Genomic DNA, 25,468 nt, shown 5'->3' with positions numbered 1-25,468 from the left:
TGAGAGCGGGAAAACAGCAGTATGCTAAAGCTCTCTCCTGTCTTATCAGCCTCGCGGCACGACTGTTCCACCACCCCAACCCATTACAGGCCAGCACAGAGAGAGATGGCCCATGGCTTCGGCTCTCAGAAAGCTGCGTGGAGTTGTCACTTCAAAGATGCAGCAGTACATTTTTTTTCTTTTCTTTTTTTTGCACACTGCCACCAACTTCTCTGTTGTTAGGTGAATGTGCAGCCATTAGAAGCCTGTTTTGCGATTACTGTAAAGCTGGATATACAAAAGCAGTTGTCGTTTAATCATTTTAAATGCTAATTTTTGGATTTGAAAGGGGGATTAAAAAGCATAGCTTTGTAAAACAGATGTATTTTACATACAGTCAAAAGAGTTGTGTGCAAAAATACAATTAAATGTCAAATTAATATGATGTGTTCAGGCATTTAATTTCATATAAACTGTATTGGTTAATTGAAATTAAAGGGCATGATGAAAATCATCATTTGTAAGCTGTTTGGACAGAATTGTGTATAGGTATAGTGTTTCCACAGTCAAATTCGGGTGATATAAAGAGATTATCTCTCCTTTTTTAAATTTCCTGATGTTAAAGGAATCCAAGTCCCTCCCATTTTGAGACCGACTGCAATGTGACGTAGGAGTGTTGTTTCCCTACCCACCGAATTTATTGATAGCCACTTAATAACATGTCTCCATAGTAACGCATATAATCATATTAACAAGACAGGATGTGCACAAAGCAACTGAGATTAAAAGATCTGTTTAGCTCGCTGTGATCATCAATCATCATCAAATGTGATCAAGAATGAGTTTCACAAGTTTTAAACATTTTTTAAACAGTGCATATTTGTAATTAATTACAGCGATTTTATCACCACTGCCGCATGTCAGTACAATTATAAAAAAGACGCTTCAATCCTGGTTTGTGGACGTAAAATCAGGTTTATTTTGGATGTTAGCATAACGGATATCCATACAGCAGTGGATATTAACGTGTATCCTGTCACATTTGCGTGCAAAGTTAAACTTGCGCTGCTTTGTGTGTGTGTGTGTGTGTGTGTGTGTGTGTGTGTGTGTGTGTGTGTGTGTGTGTGTGTGTGTGTGTGTGTGTGTGTGTGTGTGTGTGTGTGGTGTGTGTGTGTGTGTGTGGATGAACTTTGTAATGACATTGTTGTGACTCATCAAAAGGCTTGAATTAACTCCACAACAAATACAACAAATAATCATTGGGAAAGTTCTTACTAAAGTATTTCTCACAAACATTACAAGAGATCTTCTTCCTTAATGTCTGTCTGTTATCTGACACTGCCGAGCCAGAGATGGAGACACACTCTGACAGGCATGTGGGAATGGTGGGTGGGGAGAACTAGCATTAAAGGCACAGGCCACAAAGACAGCTACATAGTGTTTAAAGCAGAAAATTCCAACATTCTGAAATTGTATAATAAATAACCTAATGGGTGTTTTCAGCTGAAACTTTACAGACACATTCTGGAGGCACAAAACACTTGTATGATATCTTGAAAAAGGGGTAAACTAAGTGCCCTTTAACTAAAAATTGTTGAAATTTATATTAAATGCATCTAAACTTTCGACTGTTTATTGACTCATTTAAAGGGATAGTTCACCCTAAAATGAAAATGTACTATACATTTGCTTAACCTCAAGTGTTTCCAAGACTTTAAGAGTTTCTTCGTTCTGTTGAACACTAAAGAAGATATTTTAAAAAATGTTTAAAAGCATTGACTTCATTTGTAGGAAAAACAAATACTATGGAAGTCAATGATTACAGATTTCCACTTTTCCAGTCTTTTTCATTATTGTTTTGTGTTCAGCAGATGATGAACAAATTTTAATTTTGAGTGAACTATCCCTTAAAATAGGATATTTTAGGATAACTTAATTTGCCATTAGTAATTACAAATTGGTTAGCATTGTCACCTCACAGCAAGAAGGTCACTGCTTTGAGTCCTAGCTGGGCTAGATGGCATTTCTGTGTGGAGTTTGCATGTTTTCCCCATGTTTGCGTGGGTTTCCTCCGGGTGCTCCGGTTTCCCCCACAATCCAAAGACATGCGATACAGGTGAATTAGGTAAACTAAATTAGCCATAGTGTATGAGTTTGTGTGTGAATGGAGAGTGTATGGGTGTTTCCCAGTACCGGGTTGCCACTCCGTAATACATATGCTGGAATAGTTGGAGGTTCATTTAGCTGTGGCCACTCCTGATAAATAAGGGACTAAGTTGAAGAAAAATTTAATGACATGAATATGAAATGTGGTTTAGTATTTTTTTATGTGGAACAATATAACATGAGCATGATCATTTCCCACACAGAAATATTCCAAAACCATGCATTTCATATGTGTTTAATTTGTCCTCCATGTTTGTTACATATGTTCACATTGGATATTAATATGAAACTAGATTTTCATATTGTCAAACGATTCTTTTTAAGCATGAGTTTTATGTGTCATTTTATTTCATTTACATCACATGATCTTACATGATGTGATTTTTTAAAAAGTGTTATTTAATTTCAATAATACAACATTCACACTCAGTGATTATGCACTCACTCACTATCCTTTAGCTTAGTTCCTGATGTATCAGGCGATGCCACAGTGGAATGATCTACCAATTTTTCTGACCTATATTTTATGCAGCGTATGCCCTTCCAGTCACAACCCATCACTGAGAAAAGAGATTATGCAGTGAATTTTAATATGCTTTTACAGTTTGATGTGAACATGCACTACAGCCGATTGTTTTCTTCCACGAGACATTTAGATAAGCTGAAGTGTTTTATTGACTTATTTACAGGCATCATCAAACTGCGACGTAGTCCTCCTCCTAGACTCCGGGGTCCTCAGTATGTCCTGAACGTCACAGCGACTGATGACAATGCAGCCGGTGGAGCTCTGCCCCTCAGCAGCTGCGCACAGGTCATCGTGGGCATCAATGACATCAACAACAACAAGCCAGTGTTTGATGAGGTAAGGTTAAAAAAAAACATCTTAAAATCGGTTTATCAGCAATATTAACAAGAAGCCACTGTTTGGCGAGCTGAGGTTTCAAAAGGTATTTTAAAACTTGTACAAATCTATATTTTAAAGTCCTGTGAAATTAAATAAAAAAATGTTAAATGTTAGTTTTAGTTTGTTAGTTTTAAGGATATCTATTAGCGTAAGGATATCTATTAGTGTGTTTAGAAAATATAAAATTAATATAAACATCCAAAAGCTTCCAATTTGTCACTTCCGCCTAAATGGATCAACGGTTTTATAGAGTGGAGGAACTAAGACGTCAATTTGTATGCAAAAACCCGGAAGCGAGTTAGCATTTTAGCAGTTCCGGTTCCCTCGTCCCAAAGTCAATGGGTTTTTTGAATGGGGTTTCTGTAAAATCGCTTAAATAACGTCTGTGACTAACACCAACTCAATATACTTTCACGTTTTGCTCTACGACATAAAACACATCAGTTACAGCACACTCTTCAACTTTTAAATCGATTATGCTTCTTTAAAAAGACGGTTGCTATCAAGTTGCTAAATGGGGACATTATACGTCATCAAGCTGATCTGGTCTGGAGTGCAGCCCGCTTGTGATGGGCGTTTGGATTTGTTTGTGATTTAGGTATTTTCATGAATAGTATTTTATAGTTTGTTGTATTATTCTAATTGAGAATTCAGATTGTGTGTAGATAATTCCTTCACATGGAAAGACTGTCGAGACAGACTAATTTGTTGATCGTTTATTTTAATTAAACGATATTATGAAAATACTGCTCACCAGTGCAGCCTGTTTTTTTCCTGCTCTCAGTAATGCAAACGTGTGAATAAATGTGTAAAATACATGCATGTTAACTGTCATTTTAACGTGATCAAGTGATTTCTCGTCTTTTTTTCTTCATCTGAACACATTTAACTGCAGTATTTACACTCCTCCATAAAACGTTCAGCAGATGTGACTGTATGGGCTGTTTTTCGCTGTACTTCTTGACAAAAAATGAATATTGAATGTTGCTCTGTGCCCATGATGATGGAACTTGCAGGCATTTGATAGACTTGTTCCTCCTCACGCCTATTTCTGTCGTCTGTTTAAGGTAAGCGGGCTGTGTGCGCGAGCGATACACGTATTTAAATATGTCTCATAATAATACTATATAGGCACATTTATACACATTTTTAAAACTTTTAGAACAACCGCAAAGCGAAACAGATATTTCCCACGTAAAAACGATCCAAAAGGCACAAAGGTCTATGTGTTTTTGCGAATTTATTAGTTTATAATATATAGCGTGGATTATAATATAATAAACAGAGAGATTAACTCGTTGTCATGGACATTATTTCTAAAAATAAGCTTGATAAGTTGTCTGTAGCAGGGTGGGGCTGACGTCACAGACGAGCGCCCCGAGGGCACTGTAGTCCGTTTATAGCCTAATGTTAGCTTTTCATATCTTGCGTTTGCATTTAAGATCCAAAAGTGCTCAATGTTGTATTTTCGTGTGACAATTATCCGGCCGAACAAAACGTGTAAGTGTAATGAACAGTGTTTGAACACAGAGCTTATTATTCGCAATCTTCGAAAACCCTATGGGAAAATCCTATAGGGATTTTCACGAGGGAACCAATTTTATGCTAGCAGCCGATTAGCCTACAAAGTGACGTCATAGTTCCTCCACTCTATTCACGTCACCTCATACTTCAGTTTCTCATGAAATCTTGACCAATCAAATGCTCTCTAGCATCTGACATGTCCCGCCCCCTTCAAGGCACTTCTCATTTGCTTTTCATTTCATAAGCTTAATCTCAAGCACTCTCACTGGCAGAGCTCTGATAAAAACGACACGTTACTGGCTGTTTTTTAAAGGGGAGGAGCTACTCTATGTCCCACCCGCTCTTCATTTTTTCAGTTGAGATTACGTCAAACGTTATAAACATGGGATTTTGGGTTATTATGTTAAGGATCCCTCTTTCAAAGATGCTGGTTTATCATAAACTTTATTTTATTGTTATATAAATTTCACATACACAAATCCAAGTTTGCCAAAAGCAAACCTCTCTTCATGGTGCTAGAAAAAGAGATTCAAATGTATATAAAAGTGATTTCTAAGGGTGCTTTCACACCTAGACTTTTGTTTTGAAACCTGGCGCGTTTCCCCAGTTAGCGTGGTTTGTTTGGCAAATGTGAATCCAGCAATCACGCTCAGAACTACGCCAAATCAGTCGGCCCGAGATTGCCTGGATGAGGTGGTCTCGGCTCAATTGAAAGGCACTCTGTAGCGGATCGATTGTAGTAAGAAAGCAAAATGATCTAACAAATTGACAAACCAGGCTATATAACAGTGTATTATGGATATGTAATAGCCATATATACGGCTATATAAGAAAATTGATCGAACAGCAGTCTTGGTTTATTTGTAATTTTTCTCTATAATATAAAGCCTATAATGCATAATTCTTGCCAACGGCTCTGTATGAGAAAGTCATACCTCTGATTTATCTTTGGTGACGATATGTGGGGGTAACCATTCAAAATTAAAGCACAGCTGCAAGTGCAATCATTGTAACTGCTTCATTGTAACCATTTTAATCCTTGATACAGAACAAAAGAATCGATCCACAGGTGTGAAAGCACCCTAAATGCCCGTGCACACAGAGATGTTTTTTCCTCGCGTTTTCCGTCAACGTTTAACGCCTCGTGACTAAATAAAGGCCGCCAATGTGATCTTGCACACCAACGCGCAAAACGCCAGACGTAAAAGCATCATTTTTAAAAAAACGCCTCATGCTTATTTTTTTTGTTTTGATGCACTGCGTCAAAACCTTCTCCACCAAACAGGTTGGCACTTTTGTTCACGTGCAATGAGCTGCTGAATTTTCAGTAAACAGCCCTTGGAGGCGCTCAAGCGCAAAACTGTCAATGGGAGCGCACATTGAAGAAGATGCACAATGGCGATATGAACGTGGAGCTGCTTATTGCACTGCTGAACAATCATCATTTCTTCATCGCTAGAGCTGGAGCTGCTACTTGAATCACCCATAACAACAAGCGTGTCAACTTTGTCTTCTCCATCTGTGTTACAAGCGGGTGTCAGAAGCTTAAAATTGTGTAGCGCCAGCTAATGTCAAGGAGAGATTTTGCATACTCTTCTGCTCGACACAAGTGAAAATTGCTTGGGTTTGAATCCGGAAAAACGTCTTAAAAAACGCTGACCATAAACGTAAACGAAAAGTGTCCTGGTGTGTACGAGCCTTTAGTCTAAAAATAGAAAAGCAATTAAAACAGTTAATATATGGTCCTCCTTTAATATTTTTGCATAAAATGTTTGTACACGTGCATTTTCTGTAGTAAAAGTGCATTTAATAACTCTTGCTAATAACTAAAATTGTAAATTATTTATGCAGTTGAAGTAAGAATTTTTAGCCTCCTTGAATTATTAGCCCCCCTGTTTATTTTTTTCCCCAATATCTGTCTAACAGAGATTTTTTCAACACATTTCTAAACATAATAGTTTTAAAAACTCATTTCTAATAAATGATTTATTTTATCTTTGTCATGATGACAGTAAATAATATTTTACTAGATATTTTTAAAGACACTTCTAAACAGCTTAAAGTGACATGTAAAGGCTTAACTAGGTTAATTAGTGTAACTAGGCAGTTTAGAGTAATTAGGCAAGTTATTGTATAAGCATGGTTTGTTCTGTAGACTATCGAATAAAAATATACAGCTTATAGAGGCTAATAATTTTGACCTTAAAATGGTTTTAAAAAATTTTAAAACTTCTTTTATTCTAGCCAGAATAAAACAAATAAGACTTTCTCCAGAAGAAAAAATATGATCAGACATACTTTGAAAATTTCCTTGCTCTGTTAAACATCATTTGGGAAATATTTAAAAACGAAAAAAAAAAAAAATAAATCAAAGGGCAGGCTAATCATTCTGACTTCAACTGTATGTAATTTGATAATTATATATCCTTTCCTCTGTTTCTTTTTAAATATTTTTTTTCTCATTTAATCCTTCTCGTTAACGAATGTAAAGGGATTTTGTTGTATATAAACTTTACATGCTGGGTCTTGTTAATAAAGCAAAAAAACAAGAGATTATGTCAAACATCTAATAAAAATGCACATTTCAAAGCACTTCACAGGACTTTTAACGACCCAATCTGTGCACAAGGAGAACGAATATAGGCAAGTGTGTACAGCAGAAAAGTCTGACTCCACCAGTGTTGATATATGACTATAAAATTCAAATATATTCTCTCATTAAATCTGCCTAGCTTAAAGCGCCCCGGGCTTTTAATACCAGTGACACTGTGAACACCTCACTAATGGCAGAGTTTAGAGACAGATAAAGTCTGAGGGGACAAAAAGTGAAGAATGGGGTAGGAGTTGATAAATAGAAACGAGCTGAAGATGTAGTGCGAGATGAAGGATAAAGAATGAGTTGTGCCTACTGATGATATGTCTCCGTCTCGCGTTATCACCCAGTTTACTAAAGAAACAATGAAATTCACAGAGCTGCACAAATGTGAAGGAATAATTGCTGTATGTAATAACAAAATGGAGAATATCAAAATTTTTCATTTATAGCATTAGTTCTAAATGGTGCTGTATTTTTTTTGACTCTTCTAAAGCATAACAATAGCATCATATGTTTGCATTTATTTAAGAAACATGCTAAAGGCTGATTTATACTTCTGCATTAAGCGCATGCACATGGTCTGGCGCAGCCTTCATGAGGGCGCATAGCTCTTGCCGTGGCTGACGACAATGCTGATAAGCATCTCTCAAAGTTATGTTTCAGAAACAAATTTCGGGAGGACCACGCGCAGATGTTTCTGCAATTTAATACGTCATTGACAATCATTATATTATCCAATCAATTTTCTGGGGCGGGGCTAGATGCTACACTCGAATCCCAACTTCTTTCTATTCATTGATAAGGGGAATAACACGAGTTGGGGTGTCTTCCCCGAGCTCAGAGCCCTCTCCCCAGACAGCACGCCAAATACACTTTATTCTTAAACATCCGTAAGTGTGAACTCGTGAAAAATGTAACCACACATCGCAAGAGGAACGGACATTCCACCAGGCAACTCGAGGTCCCGAAATATAATTGGGTAAACTGGCACTGGGCGGAGTTACACAGAAAAAAAATAAATTCGTTTTTGAAGACTCATTTTCAAAAGAGAATAACTGACTTAAGCTTAGAAAAACATGCATGTATAAAATTATAAATGTAAAATATATATATATATATATATATATATATATATATATATATATATATATATATATATATATATATATATATATATATATAAATTTATATATATATTTTATAATTTTATATATATATTTTATATATATATATATAATGTATACATGCATGTATGTATTTACATATACAACATAAATATATCCAGTACAGACACTTAAATTATTACTAAACAATTTTTTTACAACTTTTATTTCGTATATGATTAATTGCAATTTATTTTTGCCCAGCATTACTTATTTATTTTATATCCAACTGATTTGGAACAAGTCAATTGTGAATAAATAATGACACAATTATATATATATATATATATATATATATATATATATATATATATATATATATGTTTTTTTCTTTATAATGAATTATCCTTGTAACTATTCCTCTTTAATATTTTATACATACCTTCTTTTCTGCTGTATTTTTACTTGAATAAGTGCCAAAATGTAGCCTACTCCAAACTGAATACTTTACACAGAATGCAATCAAGTCATCTGAGTGGCTCTAAAATGCTAATCGTTATAATAGCATGGTTAACATGCAAAAATACTCCTGGACTGCATTGTGCATCTGTCTATAGAGTTATTCTTCAAACTCTCCTAAAACTAAATAAGTGAAAGAGCAAATATATAGCAGTGTGTTCTAAATGAAGCAGAGTAAGAACGAGACAGGTGAAGCCGAGCTGTGGGGAGAGCAGACAGCTGGCTGTAGGAGATCTAAAGGCTCTCAGAGGTCTCTGGTGGGAGAGCTGCAGTGTGCAGGCCACTGGTGCAGGAGAGAGCGGTGTGTGTGAGTGTGTAGGAGGCAGAAGCGTGTCCCTGTACACTTTCCGTGAGCCCCACAGGCCCTACTTCTGCCGCCGCCACCTCCTCTGCTGCTGCCCATGAATATTTCAAGGGGGAATTACTCACCGGCACAGGGGATGCATATGAAATAGAAGCGCTAAGTGAGCCCCAGGGGCAACATCTGGCCCTATTCCTTACTATCTTTTTCTCTGCTCTCACCCTGCTGACCAGAGTCTTTTTTATTTTCTTATTTACTGGTTCACAACTGGTTTCAAGAGTCTGAGTGTACATCAGGCTGTAGGAAGTACTTAAATTCAAACATTGAAAGTTATTTATGTATTTATTCATGGTAATTTATTAATATTACCAGGAAAAGTTGTTTGAACAGCTCAGCAGTCTTCGTTCTCGTAGTCATAGTGTTTGGTTTCTAAACATCTCTTGAATTTTGATGGTTTTCATGCTTTGTGCTGCTAATGATTGTTTGCACAAACACATTTGCATCATTCGGAATTGAAATAAGTTGGAAACTATATCACGCTTAAGAAAAAAAGTCATTTATGAACACTTTATACAAAAAAAAAGTTCTTCGTCATCATGTTTTCTCCACAATGCATGCTTTTTCTTGCTCAGTCTCTATAGTTTTGTGGAATAGTACATACAAATAAGCTTAAATTTAAATACTAAATGCTAATTTATTAATATTACCAGGACAAGTAGTTTGAACCCATCAACAGTCATGCTTTTTTGTAGCCATAGGGCTCTATTTTAATGATCTAGGTGCAAAGTCTAAAGCGCAGGATGAAAAGGGATCTGAATCCACTTTTTGCTATTATCAGAGTTTCATCTCCCATTCCCTTTAAGAGTCAATTGCGTTGCACCATGGCATTTGCTATTTACATGACAGACTTTGTAAGTGGAAAAAACTGAAAGCTTTACTAGCGAGAAAACCGTTAAACAGAGCATTTCTTTCTTTCGTGGATAATGAAACATTGTTGTATCCATTCCACTGAAGACATCCATTAGCCTATATATTTAATTTCGTTCACTAGATATGTTTCAAAACTATTTATAAATTCAGTTCTAATTTCTAGAAAACAAATAAAAGAACAGTAATAATGAAGTGTGCTCAAAAACGGAGTTATATCCAAACACACATCCTGTGCCCCATGTGGTCCAAAAATGACCAATAAATCTAGGCTTGCTTTTAATAAAACAAATATAAATATGCATATGAATATAAAGATGCAAATATGCATGTAATAAATAATACTTCTACTAATATTAACATTATACAAAAGCGAAATGTGCAATGCTATATAAACAACGTGGAGGAAGACAGGAAAATTAAGGTTGCGCTGGTCTGAAAATAGCAACACGTCGGGGCAAACCGGGGCAAACACGGAGAGGGGTCTGGATGCAGACCTGGTGCAGTGCAATCTGAGCGGCATCCAATGCTTTCTAATGGGCTCACCTAACCCCACACCTAACCCTACCTATCACAGTGTCTGACATTGCATCGCTGAGTGATGCAATCTCAGCTTGCATCATAAAGGCTGCATCCAGATACTATTACAAACACGTCTTGTGCCTTATTGCGCCGGGTGTATGATAGGATTCTAACCATCTCTTGAATTTTTATGATTTTCATGCTTCATGTTGCCAGTGACTGTTTGTACAAACACATTTGCATCATTCAGAAATTAAGTTAGAGACTATATAACGCTTCAAAAATAAAGCCATTTAAGAACATGTAATACAAATAAAGTTCCTCGCCATCATGTCTTTCTCCCTAATCCATGCTTATTCTTGCTCTTTCTGTATTTTTATGTTGAACTATATATACATAAAAGAGTGCTTAAATTCAAATACTGAAAGTTATCTATTTATTTAATAAAGGTTAGTTATTACCAAGAATACCTGAGCACATTATTTTTTCTATAGTCCATGTTTCCTATATCTCTCTTTGTGTTACTGTATATGCTTTGTGCAGCTAATTCATACACTCCAAATTTAGACATTAGATATGCGACAGTTAAAAAGACTGTGGTGGAAACCCACACAAACATGAGGAGAGCATGCAAACTCGACACATGCCAACTAACCCAGCAAGGGCTCGAACTAGCGACCTTCTTGCTGTGAGGCAACAGTGCTACTCACTGAGCCACCATGTCGCCCCTGTCAAAATGCATAATATACTTTAGAAAAATACATTACAATGTTCAATCAATAAATGTGTCATCAATTTGTAGTTTAGCATCAATTTACAGTTACTTAGAATGGGGGTCTCTTCAATCTCTTACATGCTATGGATGACAAATATTATCATCATCTTGCCTAAAATGTTAAAGAGATCTATACAGTGTCAGTATATACAGATGAAATCAGAATTATGTCAAACATTTCCCAAATGATGTTTAACAGAGCAAAGAAATTTGCACAGTATGTCTGATAATATTTTTTCTTCTAGAGAAAGTCTTATTTGTTTTATTTTGGCTAGAATAAAATCTGTTTTTAATTTAAAAATAAACATTTTAAAGTCAATATTATTAGCCCCTTTAAGCTATATTTTTTTTCGATAGTCTACAGAACAAACCATCGTTATTCAATAACTTGCCTAATTACCCTAACCTGCCTAGTTAACCTAATTAACCTAGTTAAGCCTTTAAATGTCACTTTAAGCTGTATAGAAGTGTCTTGGAAAATATCTAGTCAAATATTATCTACTGTCATCATGGCAAAGATAAAATAAATCAGTTATTAGAAATGAGTTATTAAAACTATTATGTTTAGAAATGTGTTAAAAAAATCTTTTCTGATAAACAGAAATTGGGAAAAAAATAAACAGGGGGCTAATAATTCAGGGGGGCAAAAAATTCTGACTTACAGTGAAATTAAATATTTTCAATGGGTCTTTCTGTAATTACATTATTATTTAAAATATAAAAAATATGATTCTTTTGATGTCAATGTGCAATTTGACTCAATCCTGTTCTTCACTTTTACGAGCTTCACCATTAACACGTCCTCATCTTGGCCCCACACGCTTTATCTTTTCTTTGACATTCAGCCGAATACAAACCCTCACCCTGCTTTGTAGTTGCTCCATGCCAGCTCTCCTAATAGCACTGCAGATTACGGCAATAGACTATCTGTTCGAGTCTTTTCCCTTGCTAAACTGAGAAATCCTCCCTAAGCCCTCTCAGAAGGGTGTGTGTGTGTGTGTTTGTGTGTGTGGAAAGACAATGAGAGGTGTGAAGTGCAAAGCGCAGAGAGAATTCACTTCAGAGCCGGAGAGGGAAGCTAATTCCAGCTTTTAGCCCCTGTATCGATCTAGTCACTTGATTAATCGCCTTAAGTTGACATGCCGCTCCCTTGTGGGCACCGCTCACCAGGACGCCCTGCCAGATGCCCGCTCGGTAATGAGAGCATGATGAGAAAGCAAGAGGAGGAGGAGGTGGAAGAGGGAGCTTGAGGCCTCATTATGAATGTCTGTGCTGCTATTATGGAGACACAGGACCTCACAAGAGAAAGTTATTAACACTTTATTCTAAATGCAACTCTCATGTCTTTGCTCGCCAATTCTCACTTTTTCTTGCTCTTTTTTTCCCCCAATTTCTGTTTAACGGAAAGAAGGTTTCAACACATTTCCAATCATAATAGTTTTAATATCTAATATTTTAATAACTGATTTATTTGATCTTTGCTATAAGGACAGTACATCACATTGTACTAGATATTTTTCAAGATACTAGATATACGCTTAAAGTGACATTACTCAACTAGGGTATGATTAGGCAAGTGAATAGCCTTTTTCACACAGTAATACTGGTAAATATCTGGAAAATTACCGGAACAACTTTACCGGTAAATTTAAAAAGCGCTGTTCACACAGGCAAAGACATTACGGAATTTTTCCGGGAAGAACATTCACACATATATTCCAAAATACCTGTAAATTCTGACATCATTAACCAGGAATGAGCTCAAAACAGCTGCGCTTGTATTTGTAAACATTTGTCTACATTACAAACTCTGCTGATGATTAAGTATTGTGAACAACTTCGATGAAAACATGGAGGAACACTTTGGTACATGTGTGTGTGCTGGTGTTCCCCGGCTGCTTCACATGCACACGCGTCAAGCAACTGAAGCAGAGCTTGAAGGTAAACAAACAGCGGTTTATCATAAGCCATTTATCAACAATTGTTTACGCAGTGGGCATTAAGAAAGAAAAGAGAAACGTTATTTAACTAACATCTATAGCAGCTAAATTTGTCTGGAAAAAAATTCAAAGGCATTTATTTTCATAAACAGTGCAGATGTAAATGCTTCTGAATGTACTAATTGGAGTAGATGTCTCACGTCAGCGCTTTCTAAGCGTGAACGGGCTCTTTCCGGCTATTTTCCTTCTGTGTTTACACAGCGCAGCGTTTCGGCAAATTACCGGTAATATTACAACTTCTTTTTCCGGAAAAATGCAGGATCAAAATTACCGGTATTTTCAAAAATGGCCTGTTCACACATACAGACCTTTCCGGAAAGTTGACGGTAATTTTCCGGAAAGGTCTGTATGTCTGAAAGGGGCTATTGTATGATGACGGTTTGTCCTGTTGACAATCGAAAAAAGTATTCTTAAGGGGCTGAGAATATTGACCTTAAATTAATTTATTTTTAAATAGAAACTGCTTTTAATCTAGCTGAATTAAAACAAATAAGACTTTCTCCAGAAGGAAAAATATTATAGGAAATACTGTTGAAAATTCCTTGCTCTGTTAAACATAATATGGGAAATATTTGACATTTCACAAAATCACAAGAAGGCTAATAATTTTGACTTCAAGTGTGTATATTTATTTGTATATATTCATTTTAGTTATAATATAATAATATACAAAGGTTTAGATGATTTGTGTGTAACAGTTCGTAAAGTAATATATTCTGTTTTGTAATGGCTATATTAACTTAATGACCAACTGTAGCTTACGTCAGATAAACAGCAGTCAGTGATAGAGACAGACACGGATGAAGCTGAAATACAGCTTAAGCTTATTTCATGTATTTGTGTTGGAGTTTATTCAAGCCTTTCTGAAACGATGAGACACACACAGTACACACACACACACATACACATATGCATGTTTACTGACACCATACGGCTGTGGTGATTATAGCAGTTAAGAATTACATACTGTAGCAATTTTACTGACTTTATTACAAACATGCTCTCTTTTAAAAGCGTTTTAAACTTATTAACTTAATTAATTAGTTGTGTACGATTAATCAGTTAAAACATGTATTTTAATCCTAGTTCCTTTACAAAAAAAAAAAATCTGTGGACATGTGTATACATGTTATTATGAAGGCATAGCACCTGTCAATCAATTTAGTAGGTGGGGAAAACCCGGCACTCCTATGTTGTCTTGCAGTGGGCCTCAAAATCATTGGGATTTGGATATTTTAATGTTAGAAAAAAAAAAAAAAAAAGACTTATTGTGTTTAAATCACTCCAATATGACAGCAGACACACTATACATACAGACAGTTCTGTCCAAACAGCTTACAAAAGTTGATTTTCATCATAGGTACCCTTTACATTTTCAGCTCTCACATTTTATTTGTTTTCGATTTTTGATATATGTCAAGTATCTTGTATAGTGTTTACCTTTTCTCTAAGATCTTGATATTGGCCTGTTCTTCAACATAATTCTAGCAATGGATTGTCTGTGTCTAAAACTCTGGATGTGTTCTTTTGAAGTGCCACAACTACAGTGTAAATGCGCTGGTCCTGGAGAATCAGCCCCCGGGCACCTTTGTCCTGCGGGTACAGGCTCATGATGCCGACACTGGGGTCAACGGGGAAGTCAAGTATGGGATAATGCAGAGGGACGGAGCCTCGCCGGGGTTTACTATAAACCCTGATACAGGTACATACTTCCAGATAATTGAGTACACATATTAGAGTGGTAAATAAAGTTAATTTCTGTATTGTTGGACATTGTTTGATAAAAATACATTTTATTAATTTCTAAAACTACTTAAATTAGAGATGTACTGATCCACCAATCAGCCAGTAATCGGTATCAGCCTGTTGTTTTAAAATGTCTTATATGTGGGAGTTTTATTTATTTTTTCCCTTTTTTTTTATGTTTTCATTTTCCTCACCTAAATTTTATTTTTATTTATTTTATTTTTTATTGAAGTTTTTCATTTTAATATTATTTTATTCGTCTATATTTTATTTGTTTATTTTATTTTTCATGTTTTAATTTTTCTTACTTTTTTCTTTTATTTTTGGCTTTTTTTTCTTTTATATTTTATCATATTTTATTTTATTTTATATGGTTTTATATTTTATATTTTGTTTCATATTTTATTTATATTTTATTTTATTTTTAATTAATTTTATTCTTCATTTAAATTTAGCATTTTAATATTATAATAATAAAATTTTTGATGATTTTTATTAATTATTTTAATTTTCTTTATTTCTTTTTTAATTTTTCTCACCTTAATTTTATTTTATTTTAATTAATAAAAATATTGATTAATTAAAGTAAAATTTAATATATATATATATATATATATATATATATATATATATATATATATATATATATATATATATATATATATATATATGTATAGAGAGAGAGAGAGAGAGAGAGATTAAATTTTATTATATATGATTAATATTTTATTTTTTATTTATTTTATACTTTATTTAATTTTTATATTTTATTATTATTTTATTTGTCTTTATTTCTTTGTTTTATTTTTCATGTTTAAAAAAAATAAAATGATACATTGATAAAAGAATATTCTTATTTGTTCAGATGAAATTCTTATATCCAAGCATCCAAACCAATAAATGCTATTTAGGGAATTCAAGCTTGTCATAAAATATATAAAATAAGCTTTCACCACTAAAAAAACAAATATGTGCATTGCACTGTATGTGTTGCGCAGGTGTGATCAGTACAGCAGTGAGTTTTGACCGGGAGAAACAGCGAGAGTATACTCTATCAGTCACGGCTACAGACCAAGCACAAGAGCCGCTCATCGGCATCTGTCAGATCACCGTCCTCATCGCTGACCAGAACGACAATGACCCTAAGTTTGAGAACAGCCGCTACCAGTGTAAGTACTGTGTTTATTACCCTTATTAAAGACCAGGTCAATTAGTTGTTGATGTTAGCATTTGTGCAAGGCGGTGTGCTGCTCTGATATAAGTCCTACAATAAAACTGTAAAGTGCTATGTGTTATATAGAAATGAGTAGGTAGGAAATCTTCTAAACGGTCCCCTGAATTGATTGTATTTGTTGGCCATACTTAAAATCAGTTCCTCCACCCCTTAGCATATATAAAAGAGTGATAGCATAGCAAGAAGTCATAGTCCCCAGTTTTATACGTAGACTCTTTAAACATTTATACACGGACCTTTAACATTGCACTTAATGGCAGTGAGGATTTGCAAGCTTAACAAATTCTTAAGTCCTGGAATCCTGAGTGTGGTCAATACACATTTAACCACGATATTAAAAATGCATAACAGTCTAAGCAAGGTGAGCTTTAATGCGCTTGAACGCGGTATAAACACGTCACCATTCATTTTACATGCAATCTGGATGCAATCCTGGAAAGCTTACTGAAAAGTGTGTGAAATCTTCCGAGGGGGGGGGGGGGGGGGGGGGGGTATTTATAATTGCAAATATAACTTGAGCAAGTTTGATGTCAGAAACGCTTTTCATCACATTGAAAGTGCTACTGGGAAAGCTCATTAACAATTAAAGGGCAGGATTGAAACGTTTTTCTGGGACGCACATTCCTTTTCACCGCACATAGATTTTAACAGCACAAGACATTTCTTGTTTTTAGACTGTTGTTATTGGTTTTTGTTGACGTCTGTGTTAACCTTTCCCATGCCAGACTTCTTGCGGGAGGACACGCCAGTTGGGACTAGTTTCTTGAGGGCCGCAGCTCATGATGACGATCAGGGCACCAATTCGGCCATCACATACTCCCTGTCCCAGCAGAATCCGGCTTACTTTCACATCAACCCCAGCACAGGATGGATCTACGTCAACCAACCCATCTCACAGGTACACTTTAGAATGCACCCGCTCACCTGCACACATCTTTACTTATAAAGTCAAAAAACATATACAGGCAAAGCGTATTACTACCTTTGGCTCTTGGCAATAAATATGCACGATAACTATAATTATAAAGATTTCGTTTTAGAAATCGTTCACAGTCTTAAAGAGTAGCATACTTCCCTCCTCAACTACAACAATAAAGAGGAATGATATCGTTAGGATAATTATTACTTTCAGAATGATTTTTCCTAGCTGATGAATAATGAAACGCGAACAGCCGGTCAGAATCCATTTGTGCAATATAAAGATACAGACAACACTATCAAGAAGCACATTGCTTGATGTTAAGCCCTTTTTTTAAAAGATTATATAAGAACAACTATCATAGAAACAATTGGTTATATCGATAGAAATAATGATTAAAAATAAGTAACTTAATAAAGTCATGCTCGCGAATTGAAGTATAAAAATAAAAGTACTGCAAGAATCTAGCGCTAGTTTCAGTGTCTTTGGGCTCTAATTTAACGATCTAGGCGCAAAGTCTAAAGTGCATGGCGCAAAAGCATTAAAGGCGTGTCTGAATCCATTTTTTGCTATTTTAAGGATGGAAAAATATGCGTGGTCTAACAGGGTTGTGCTTATTCTCTTAATGAGTTATGTGTGTGTTTTGAGCATAACATGCATTAAACCAATCAGAATCTCATCTCCCATAACCTTTAAGAGTCACTTTCGCCACGACATGGCGCATATGATATTTACATAGTGAACTATGTAAGTGGAAAAACTGTTTATTAGGGAGAAAACATTTTAACAGAGTATCTGCCCGAGGAAAAAGAACGAACCTCCTCCATTTGGCCTCTTAATTTTCTCTTTACTTTTACTCTTTACCTTACTCCTTTACTTTCGTGGATAAGGAAATGATGTTGTATGCACTCCACTGAAGACATCCATTAGCCTACATATTTAATTTAGCTTGTTAAGCGCAAAAATTTGTTCAAAAACTGTTTCGAAATTCAGTTCTAATTTCCAGCAAACGAATAAATGAACAATAATATTGAAGTGTGGTTAAAAAAACTGAGTTTTATCCAAACGCACATCCTATTCTTATGCCCCATATGGTGATGCCAAAAACCCGACAGGTGGACAAATCTAAACCACCTCCTTTATAGACTGGCACACCCATGAGTCCACAGTGCAAATGGATTTGATGTTTAAACAACATGGCGCAAAATGTGAAAATTTGGATTGTGCTGGTCTGAAAATAGCAACAAATCACGCCAAACACGTCTTGTGCCTTACTGCGCTGGGTGTAAAATAAGGCTCTTTGTGTTGTCTACGATTGCTAAATTCACTGTTTGATTAGATTTGATTACACATCACAAGTTCAATAGTGTGTTTAGATGTGGCAGAAGCACTCTGAAAACACCTGCTAGTTGCAAGGTATAATGCCGAATCAAAGCATAATCTAAAAAAAAACAGATCATTATCAATCGCCTGTGTGGGCACAAATATATTTATTGTTACATTTATTGTTATCATACTTGATGTGAACGTACCTTTATGCCCACGGGACTTCAGTATCATTGCTTGACTGAAGGCGTGTCTGAAATTGGGGCTGCCGCGATCGTCATAGCAGTGTCAGCCAATGAAATTCAGTCAGCAATAGGCCACTGTCTGGCTGGTGCATTTGCATACAGAAATCTGATTGGCTAGTCCCAAATTCGGCTGCGAGCAAAGCCTCTGAAGCGGCGCCGACGGATGTACAATGCAGTTCAGCAATGCCAGACGTCACCCATTCAAAGAGAATGGGAAGCATTGACGCTGACGCCCTGTGTGAATGGGGCGTTAGTTTTCACATATTGCATCTGTTGCACACTCAGTTTTGTGCATTGCGGCCATTTAAGGCATGCCTATACAGTGCAGCGAGTTGAAAATATCTCACCTTTTCAGAATGCCACTAGTGCATCATTCATCATGTGACAATTAGCTTCACATTTTGTGTGGATTACACATTCTGATAATAATAGTAGAGTAATTACCTCAGACAAATGCAGAACACCCAAAACACTGTGGTGCTTTTTAAATACTACTGCAGCAAAAGTTTGTCAATTTTGGTTTCTCAGCAGCACAAGCTCAGTAGTGCATTGAAATTGGTGAATGAAGCAAACCATCTCGTGTTTTCCACTCGATCTTAGTTGTATTATGTGAATACCCCCTTATTAAGCAAAACTTTAGTCAGTCTGCGGAAGAAAACTTTGTGTTATTTACTTCATTGTTGACTTAAAAATATTTTTAAAATGCGAGTTTTTTCCATTCCCTTTGTTCAGGAGGTAGAGAGCAGTGAACACTATGTAGGGAACATGTTGTTAATTCTTGGTGCATTTTTCTAATGATCTGTATATCTAAATCAGGTGTTTTAAACAAAAGAGACACACAAAATATGCAGTGCGCTGGTTTGAGAACTGCTGATATAATCACTGAATAGCAACAACTTACAACTAGTCCATAAATACACATACAGCTGTCAAACAGCTATAAACTTGAATAATGCTTCTTTGCCTGAGAGAATATTTTATGGCTATATTATGTACAGTAGAGTAAAGAATGGCCACAACTCTATCTTAACAGTTATGGTGGTAATATCTCAGGTTTATGCAAATTACATTTACCAAATGCCCATCAAATTTGGGTCTTATGCTTAAAAAAAGCAATGCTTGGTGCCATAGTATTGAAAACATTTTGCAGCTGGAAATATTGTGAAAAATTGGCCTATAGATGTTTTTTATTATATATTAATATATTATATAAATTATATACACTAAACGGCCACTTTATTAGGTACACTGCTTGTTAACGCAAATTTTTGATTAGCCAATCACATGTTAGCAACTCAATGTATTTAGGCACGTAGACATGGACAAGACGATCTGCTTGAGTTCAAACCGAGCATCAGAATGGGGAACAAAGGTGATTTAAGTGACTTTGAATGTGGCATGGTTGTTGTTGGCTGATCTGAGTATTTCAGAAACTGCTGATTTACTGCGATTTTAAAGCACAGCCATCTCTAGGGTTTACAGAGAATGGTTCGAAAAAGAGATAAGTGAGCAGCAGTTATGTGGGTGCAAATGCCTTGTTGATGCCACAGGTCAGAGGAGAATGGCCAGACTGGTTCGAGCTGATAGAAAGGCAACAGTAACTAAAATAACCACTCGTTATATCCAAGGTATGCAGAAGAGCATCTCTGAATGCACAACATGTCCAACCTTGAGGCAGATGGGCTACAGCAGCAGAAAACCACACCTGGTGCCACTCATGTCAGCTAAGAACAGGACATTGAGGCTACAATTCGCACACGTTCACTAAAATTGAATTAAAAGATTGAAAAAACGTTGCCTGGAATGATAAGTCTTGATTTCTGACATTCAGATGGTAGGGTCAGAATTTGGTGACAGTAACATGAAAGCATGGATACATTCGCCTTGTATCAATGGTTCAGGCTGGTGGTGGTAGTGTAATGTGCAGCCGACAAATTTGCAGGAACTGCGTGAAGCTATCATGTCAATATGGACCAAAATGAGGAATATTTCCATACCTTGTTGAATCTATGCTACGAAGGATTAAGGCAGTCCTGAAGGCAAATATGGGTCCTACTTAGTACCAGTAAGGTGCACCTAATAAAGAGGTTGGTGAGTGTATCATAATATAGAACAGGGCTGCTTAACCCTGTTCCTGGAGATCGACCTTCCTGCAAATTTCAGCTCCAACCCTGATCAAACACACCTGAACCAATTAAATAGGACCTTAACAGCACCTGATAATTACAGGCAGGTGTGTTTGATATGGGTTGCAACTGAAATCTGCAGGAAGGTCGATCTCCAGGAACAGGGTTGAGCACCCCTGATATAGAAGTTCATCAGATTTAGCCAACCTTAGTTTTGTCCCTACAATATAGCTATTGAAACACACATGCGCACTATGTGTAGAGACCATATGCATACATTCGCTACTGAGAAGATTCAATAGAGCTTGCTTATTGTTGTACAGGTACTTTTTTTCTGACATATGTGCTTCATATTCTGCATATTCTCACTTATGTTCCTCCAGAGAGACCAGATCTTACTTTGTTCTCTGTTCAAATCCTCAGAGTTTTGCATATTAAACTTGGTAGGGACCAAAAGAGATGCTAAATATATCCAAGCACACCTTATACTTTATGTGGAGGTACGGCGTTCAGTTATCATAAGCACAAACATGGTAATGAGTTATTTTATTCAGGTGGGAGTTTGAAGTTTATTAAAAATGTATTGTGATTATTCATTTTCTTATTAAATGTCATTCTTTTTCTTTCTTTACATTTAGTCTTCTTTTCACCTGGGATAATGTCCTTTTTACTTTGTGATGCATTTTTTTCTTTAACTGATTTTTATTCAACTTTTGCCTTTTTTTTTATTTGTTTTTGAAATTATTACCAAGTCTTCAGATTTTTTTTGGGCCGAGAACAAGGTATATCAACACAGACTAAAACCATTTTTTAAATAATAAATATAAAAATAATTGAAAATTATGACCACAGTAATTAATAATAAAAGAGACCTTTACATTTTATTATGTATTAATAAAATAATGAAAAATAATTAAGACTAACAAAACTATAAACTTGAATAATACTTATTTGCCGGAGATAACATTTTGTGACTATATTATGAACAGTAAAGGAAGACTAAATTTGCACCTTGTAATATCTCAGGTTTATGTAAGTTAAATTTGTAATGTAAATTGTTGCCAAGTCTTCAGATTTTATTATTATTATTTTTTTCCCGAAAACAAGATTTATCATCATGGATTAGAACCATTTTTTATCAATAAAAAATATATAATTTGAATAATTTAAAGTAATAAATTACGACCACAGTAATTAATAATAATATAGGAATTTTACATTTCATTATGTAATATTAAACAAAAAATAATAAAATAATGAACAATAATTCATAAAGACTTAAACAAAATGTTAATGAAATCCTAATTCATACAACTTTTTTTTAATAATATGTTACTATCATGACATCATTATCAACATGACCAGCAGCATAAAGAAGTAAGAGTTTGAAAAGTGTGTTTTAACAAGACGATTCAAATGTTATCACTCGATTGAATGGCCGTCAGTGGTTATCAGCAGATAGATATGGGCCAGTAGGGGCCTCTTGCACCTTCGATTAGGCTCAGTAGGCTGTTATCATCCATCAACATAGTCAAATCATATGTCGTTGTGGCCGAAAGTTAACGAGAATTATTTATTTATTTATTAAATTTCCCATTAAATGTATTTTACTTCTATCCCAACCCCACTTATCATAATAATGTAAAAACAGATCTGGAGTCTCCTCTATTAGTATAGCTGATTAACCATGTAGATGAATGATAACAGCCTTCTGAGCCTACTAGTAGGCACAGAAGGCCCCTACTGGCGCATATTTATCAGCTGATAACACCCATTCAATCGACTGATAACATTCGAAGCAGGTAGTTTTAAGTCTACACGGCCAAATGTTCCCATATCCGGAAAAAAAATCTATTCTTGTATAAAGGTTTGCTGTTTCATCTGAGCTAAAATGCCATCGTCTTCACTTTGCTCCTACAAATAACTGTCTGTGTCATTTCTGTGCTGCATATATAAGCTTTGATAGGTCAGGGTCGATTTGACAATAAAAAACGCTGTATGTGCATACAAAAATACAGACAGGAAGCCAGGCCATGCCAAACATCCTGTTTATAGAGTCAAAAGTGATAACAGTCTTCAGATGCAGCAGCAGAGATCAGACTTTATTAAAGCAGAGCTCACATCGACTCCGCATTTTATGTTTTCATTGCTTTTGACAGAAATGTGCATCAATTGCCTCAAAAGCAGGTCATTAATACACATGCATGCACTGTTGAGTCTGCTTCCTGTTTTCATTAGCCAGTCTGACCACCTTGCATCATTTACGTCCGAGTGGATCAGGCTCGGTGAAAGGCAGGAGATGTCACCCACACTAAACTCACCTGTCTTCAGATTGACAACTTAAACTGCCCCCCTGCTGCTATTCCTGCCTCTTCTCATTCTCTGTCTGCCTCTAACTGTCTGCCTCTTCCTTTCCCTCTTTCTGACCTGAAAACAGCAACATTTTGGAGCCAGTCAAGCAAAGTTTACTGCTGACTCCAACTTAGAGCTGCTTTCTGAATACCCATTTTCTTTTTTCTTTTTTTTTAAATCAAACACGGTGTGACTTAAAGGGGTAGTTTACCCAAAATTTATGATTCTATATCCTTTATTCATTCTTCACTCGTTTGAAACCTATTTGAGATTCTTTCTTCTGTTGAACACAAAAGAAGATATTTTAAAGAATTCAGGTTACTGGGACCTCTTGACGTCAATAGTAGTGGGGGGTAGTCAATGGGTCTCATTTACTGGCATTCTTCAAAATATCTTCTTTTGCATCCAACAGAAGAAAGAAGCTCATAAATATTTAAAACCACATAAGGGTGAATAACTTATGAAGTTGTTTTTAATTTTGGGTGAACTATCCCTTTAAAGTGAGTTTACACTTGGCAGGTTGGATTCGGCTCTCTGGTTTGATTGAAATATGGATCAGTGATCCATCTAAAGCAGTGGTTCTCAAAGTGGAGGTCGGGACCTGCTGGGGTTTCGTGAGATAATGAGGAGGGGTCGCTTGGTGATTTCCAAAAATGTCATATATTTTATTAAAATATTAGAATTATCATATTTAATCAATGATTATAGTTTATTTGGGACCCTTGGGGTTATTATGCTAGATTACCATCACAGCAATAGCGTTAGTTGCAGCAGATTTATTTTGCGGTTCAATATTAAACTTTGACACCTTTTTGGCACTTATATTAAAAATAAATACCTCGACTGAACAAAGAGGATGATCTCCAAGTGGCTCCAAAATAAAACCAAGAATAGTCTTGTGCTATAAACATTGTGCTCACCATTCTCATTAAGTAAGGTTAATATTAAATTAAACAATTGAATAATGATTTAAAAAAACATATGGTAAGACTGTTGCACTTTCTTGTGTTGCTACTATGCTTATGTTCATATAGTTCCTATTGGTAAGTGTGCACAATTGTGTGCAATATTTGCTTATAACCACCTCCGAGCATAGTGGGTGTCGCGAGTCACTGGAGTTGTTATTTTAGGGGTCACAGGCTGAAAAGTTTGAGAACCCTTGATCTAAAGGAACAAAACCAGGACATGATGTCTCAATACGGGACTTTAAAAGCACAGGATGCTCAAGAACACTTGGTTTCTCTTCATATCATGAATTATATGGAAAGTAAATGTATTATGTTCCCGGCCAAAACTGTGAAACTAAGCTATTTCAAAACAACTTATTAAATGCAGTTCTCATCAATTAAGTGCAAAATCCACAAAGCACTCATGTTTACTTATAATAAAAAAAAAATGCTGTTAGGAGTCATTGTGTCATATTTCCCCCCCAGATCCTAATCTTGAATGTCAAATTAAAAAAACAACTATCTAAAATCTTTGCTTAAAATACTTGCTATTCTGTATATGAAACATCTTGTGGATAACGGAGGCCCGTTCTTCAGGTGGAGGTATCAAGGATTTCTCTTTTCTCTGAATCCCCCGTTGACAAAAATCTTCACCTGTCTTCAGCGGTATCAGTGACAACCTGTATTATTTCTGTGTCTACTGATAAGCCCCTAGGCTGGATTATATCACCTGTCTCTTGTCCTGACAGACATCACGGATCAGCCAGCAGATCATCGCTACAGACGGAGGGAGTCGGAGCAGCTCGGTCGACCTCACTGTCATCATCACCAACGTGCACAACCAGCCCCCGCAGTGGGAACAGGCGGAATATTGGGTCACCATCCCAGAGAACACACCACGCGACACCAAAATAGTGGTAATGCATTTATATAATTTAACAGTGCTTTCTTTAAGCATGGCAGAATTTGTCAAACATTTGCAGGGTCGGCGATAAAGGTACAAGGAGTCTTTAGTTTTTTATTTTCAAAATAAGGGAGCACTTGTGGCAGTCATACTCTCTAGGCTCATCTCTCTCATTCTGGTCCGCCGTCTAGCTTTTTAAGCGTCTCTCTGGCCCAATCACTTTGGGAAAACAGGTGATAATCATGGCTTTGCCGCCGGTCTCCCACCGTACTTTTCTCCATTGCGGGTAGCCTGGACACACCCTCCTCGCCACAATGTACAACTTCTAAAGCTAACTTCTGTCAGTCTCATTT

General features: G+C 35.9%; 1 protein-coding gene across 2 annotated transcripts in view; it reads left to right on the top strand.

Annotated features, from left to right (window-relative positions):
* si:dkey-22o22.2 overlaps nucleotides 1-25,468 on the top strand; it is a 368,709-nt gene that overhangs the window by 270,125 nt on the left and 73,116 nt on the right. For both annotated transcript variants that reach the window (XM_073926494.1, XM_001921088.9), the window contains 5 exons: nucleotides 2,835-3,007; nucleotides 14,850-15,018; nucleotides 16,061-16,231; nucleotides 17,022-17,194; nucleotides 24,961-25,128. In XM_073926494.1, the coding sequence (XP_073782595.1) occupies nucleotides 2,835-3,007; nucleotides 14,850-15,018; nucleotides 16,061-16,231; nucleotides 17,022-17,194; nucleotides 24,961-25,128 (854 nt within the window). The remainder of the gene's footprint in view (nucleotides 1-2,834; nucleotides 3,008-14,849; nucleotides 15,019-16,060; nucleotides 16,232-17,021; nucleotides 17,195-24,960; nucleotides 25,129-25,468) is intronic.

The sequence above is a fragment of the Danio rerio genome, chromosome 16, assembly GCF_049306965.1.
Source record: "Danio rerio strain Tuebingen ecotype United States chromosome 16, GRCz12tu, whole genome shotgun sequence".
Classification (NCBI taxonomy): Eukaryota; Metazoa; Chordata; class Actinopteri; order Cypriniformes; family Danionidae; genus Danio; species Danio rerio.
This window is presented reverse-complemented; position numbering and strand designations above follow the sequence as displayed.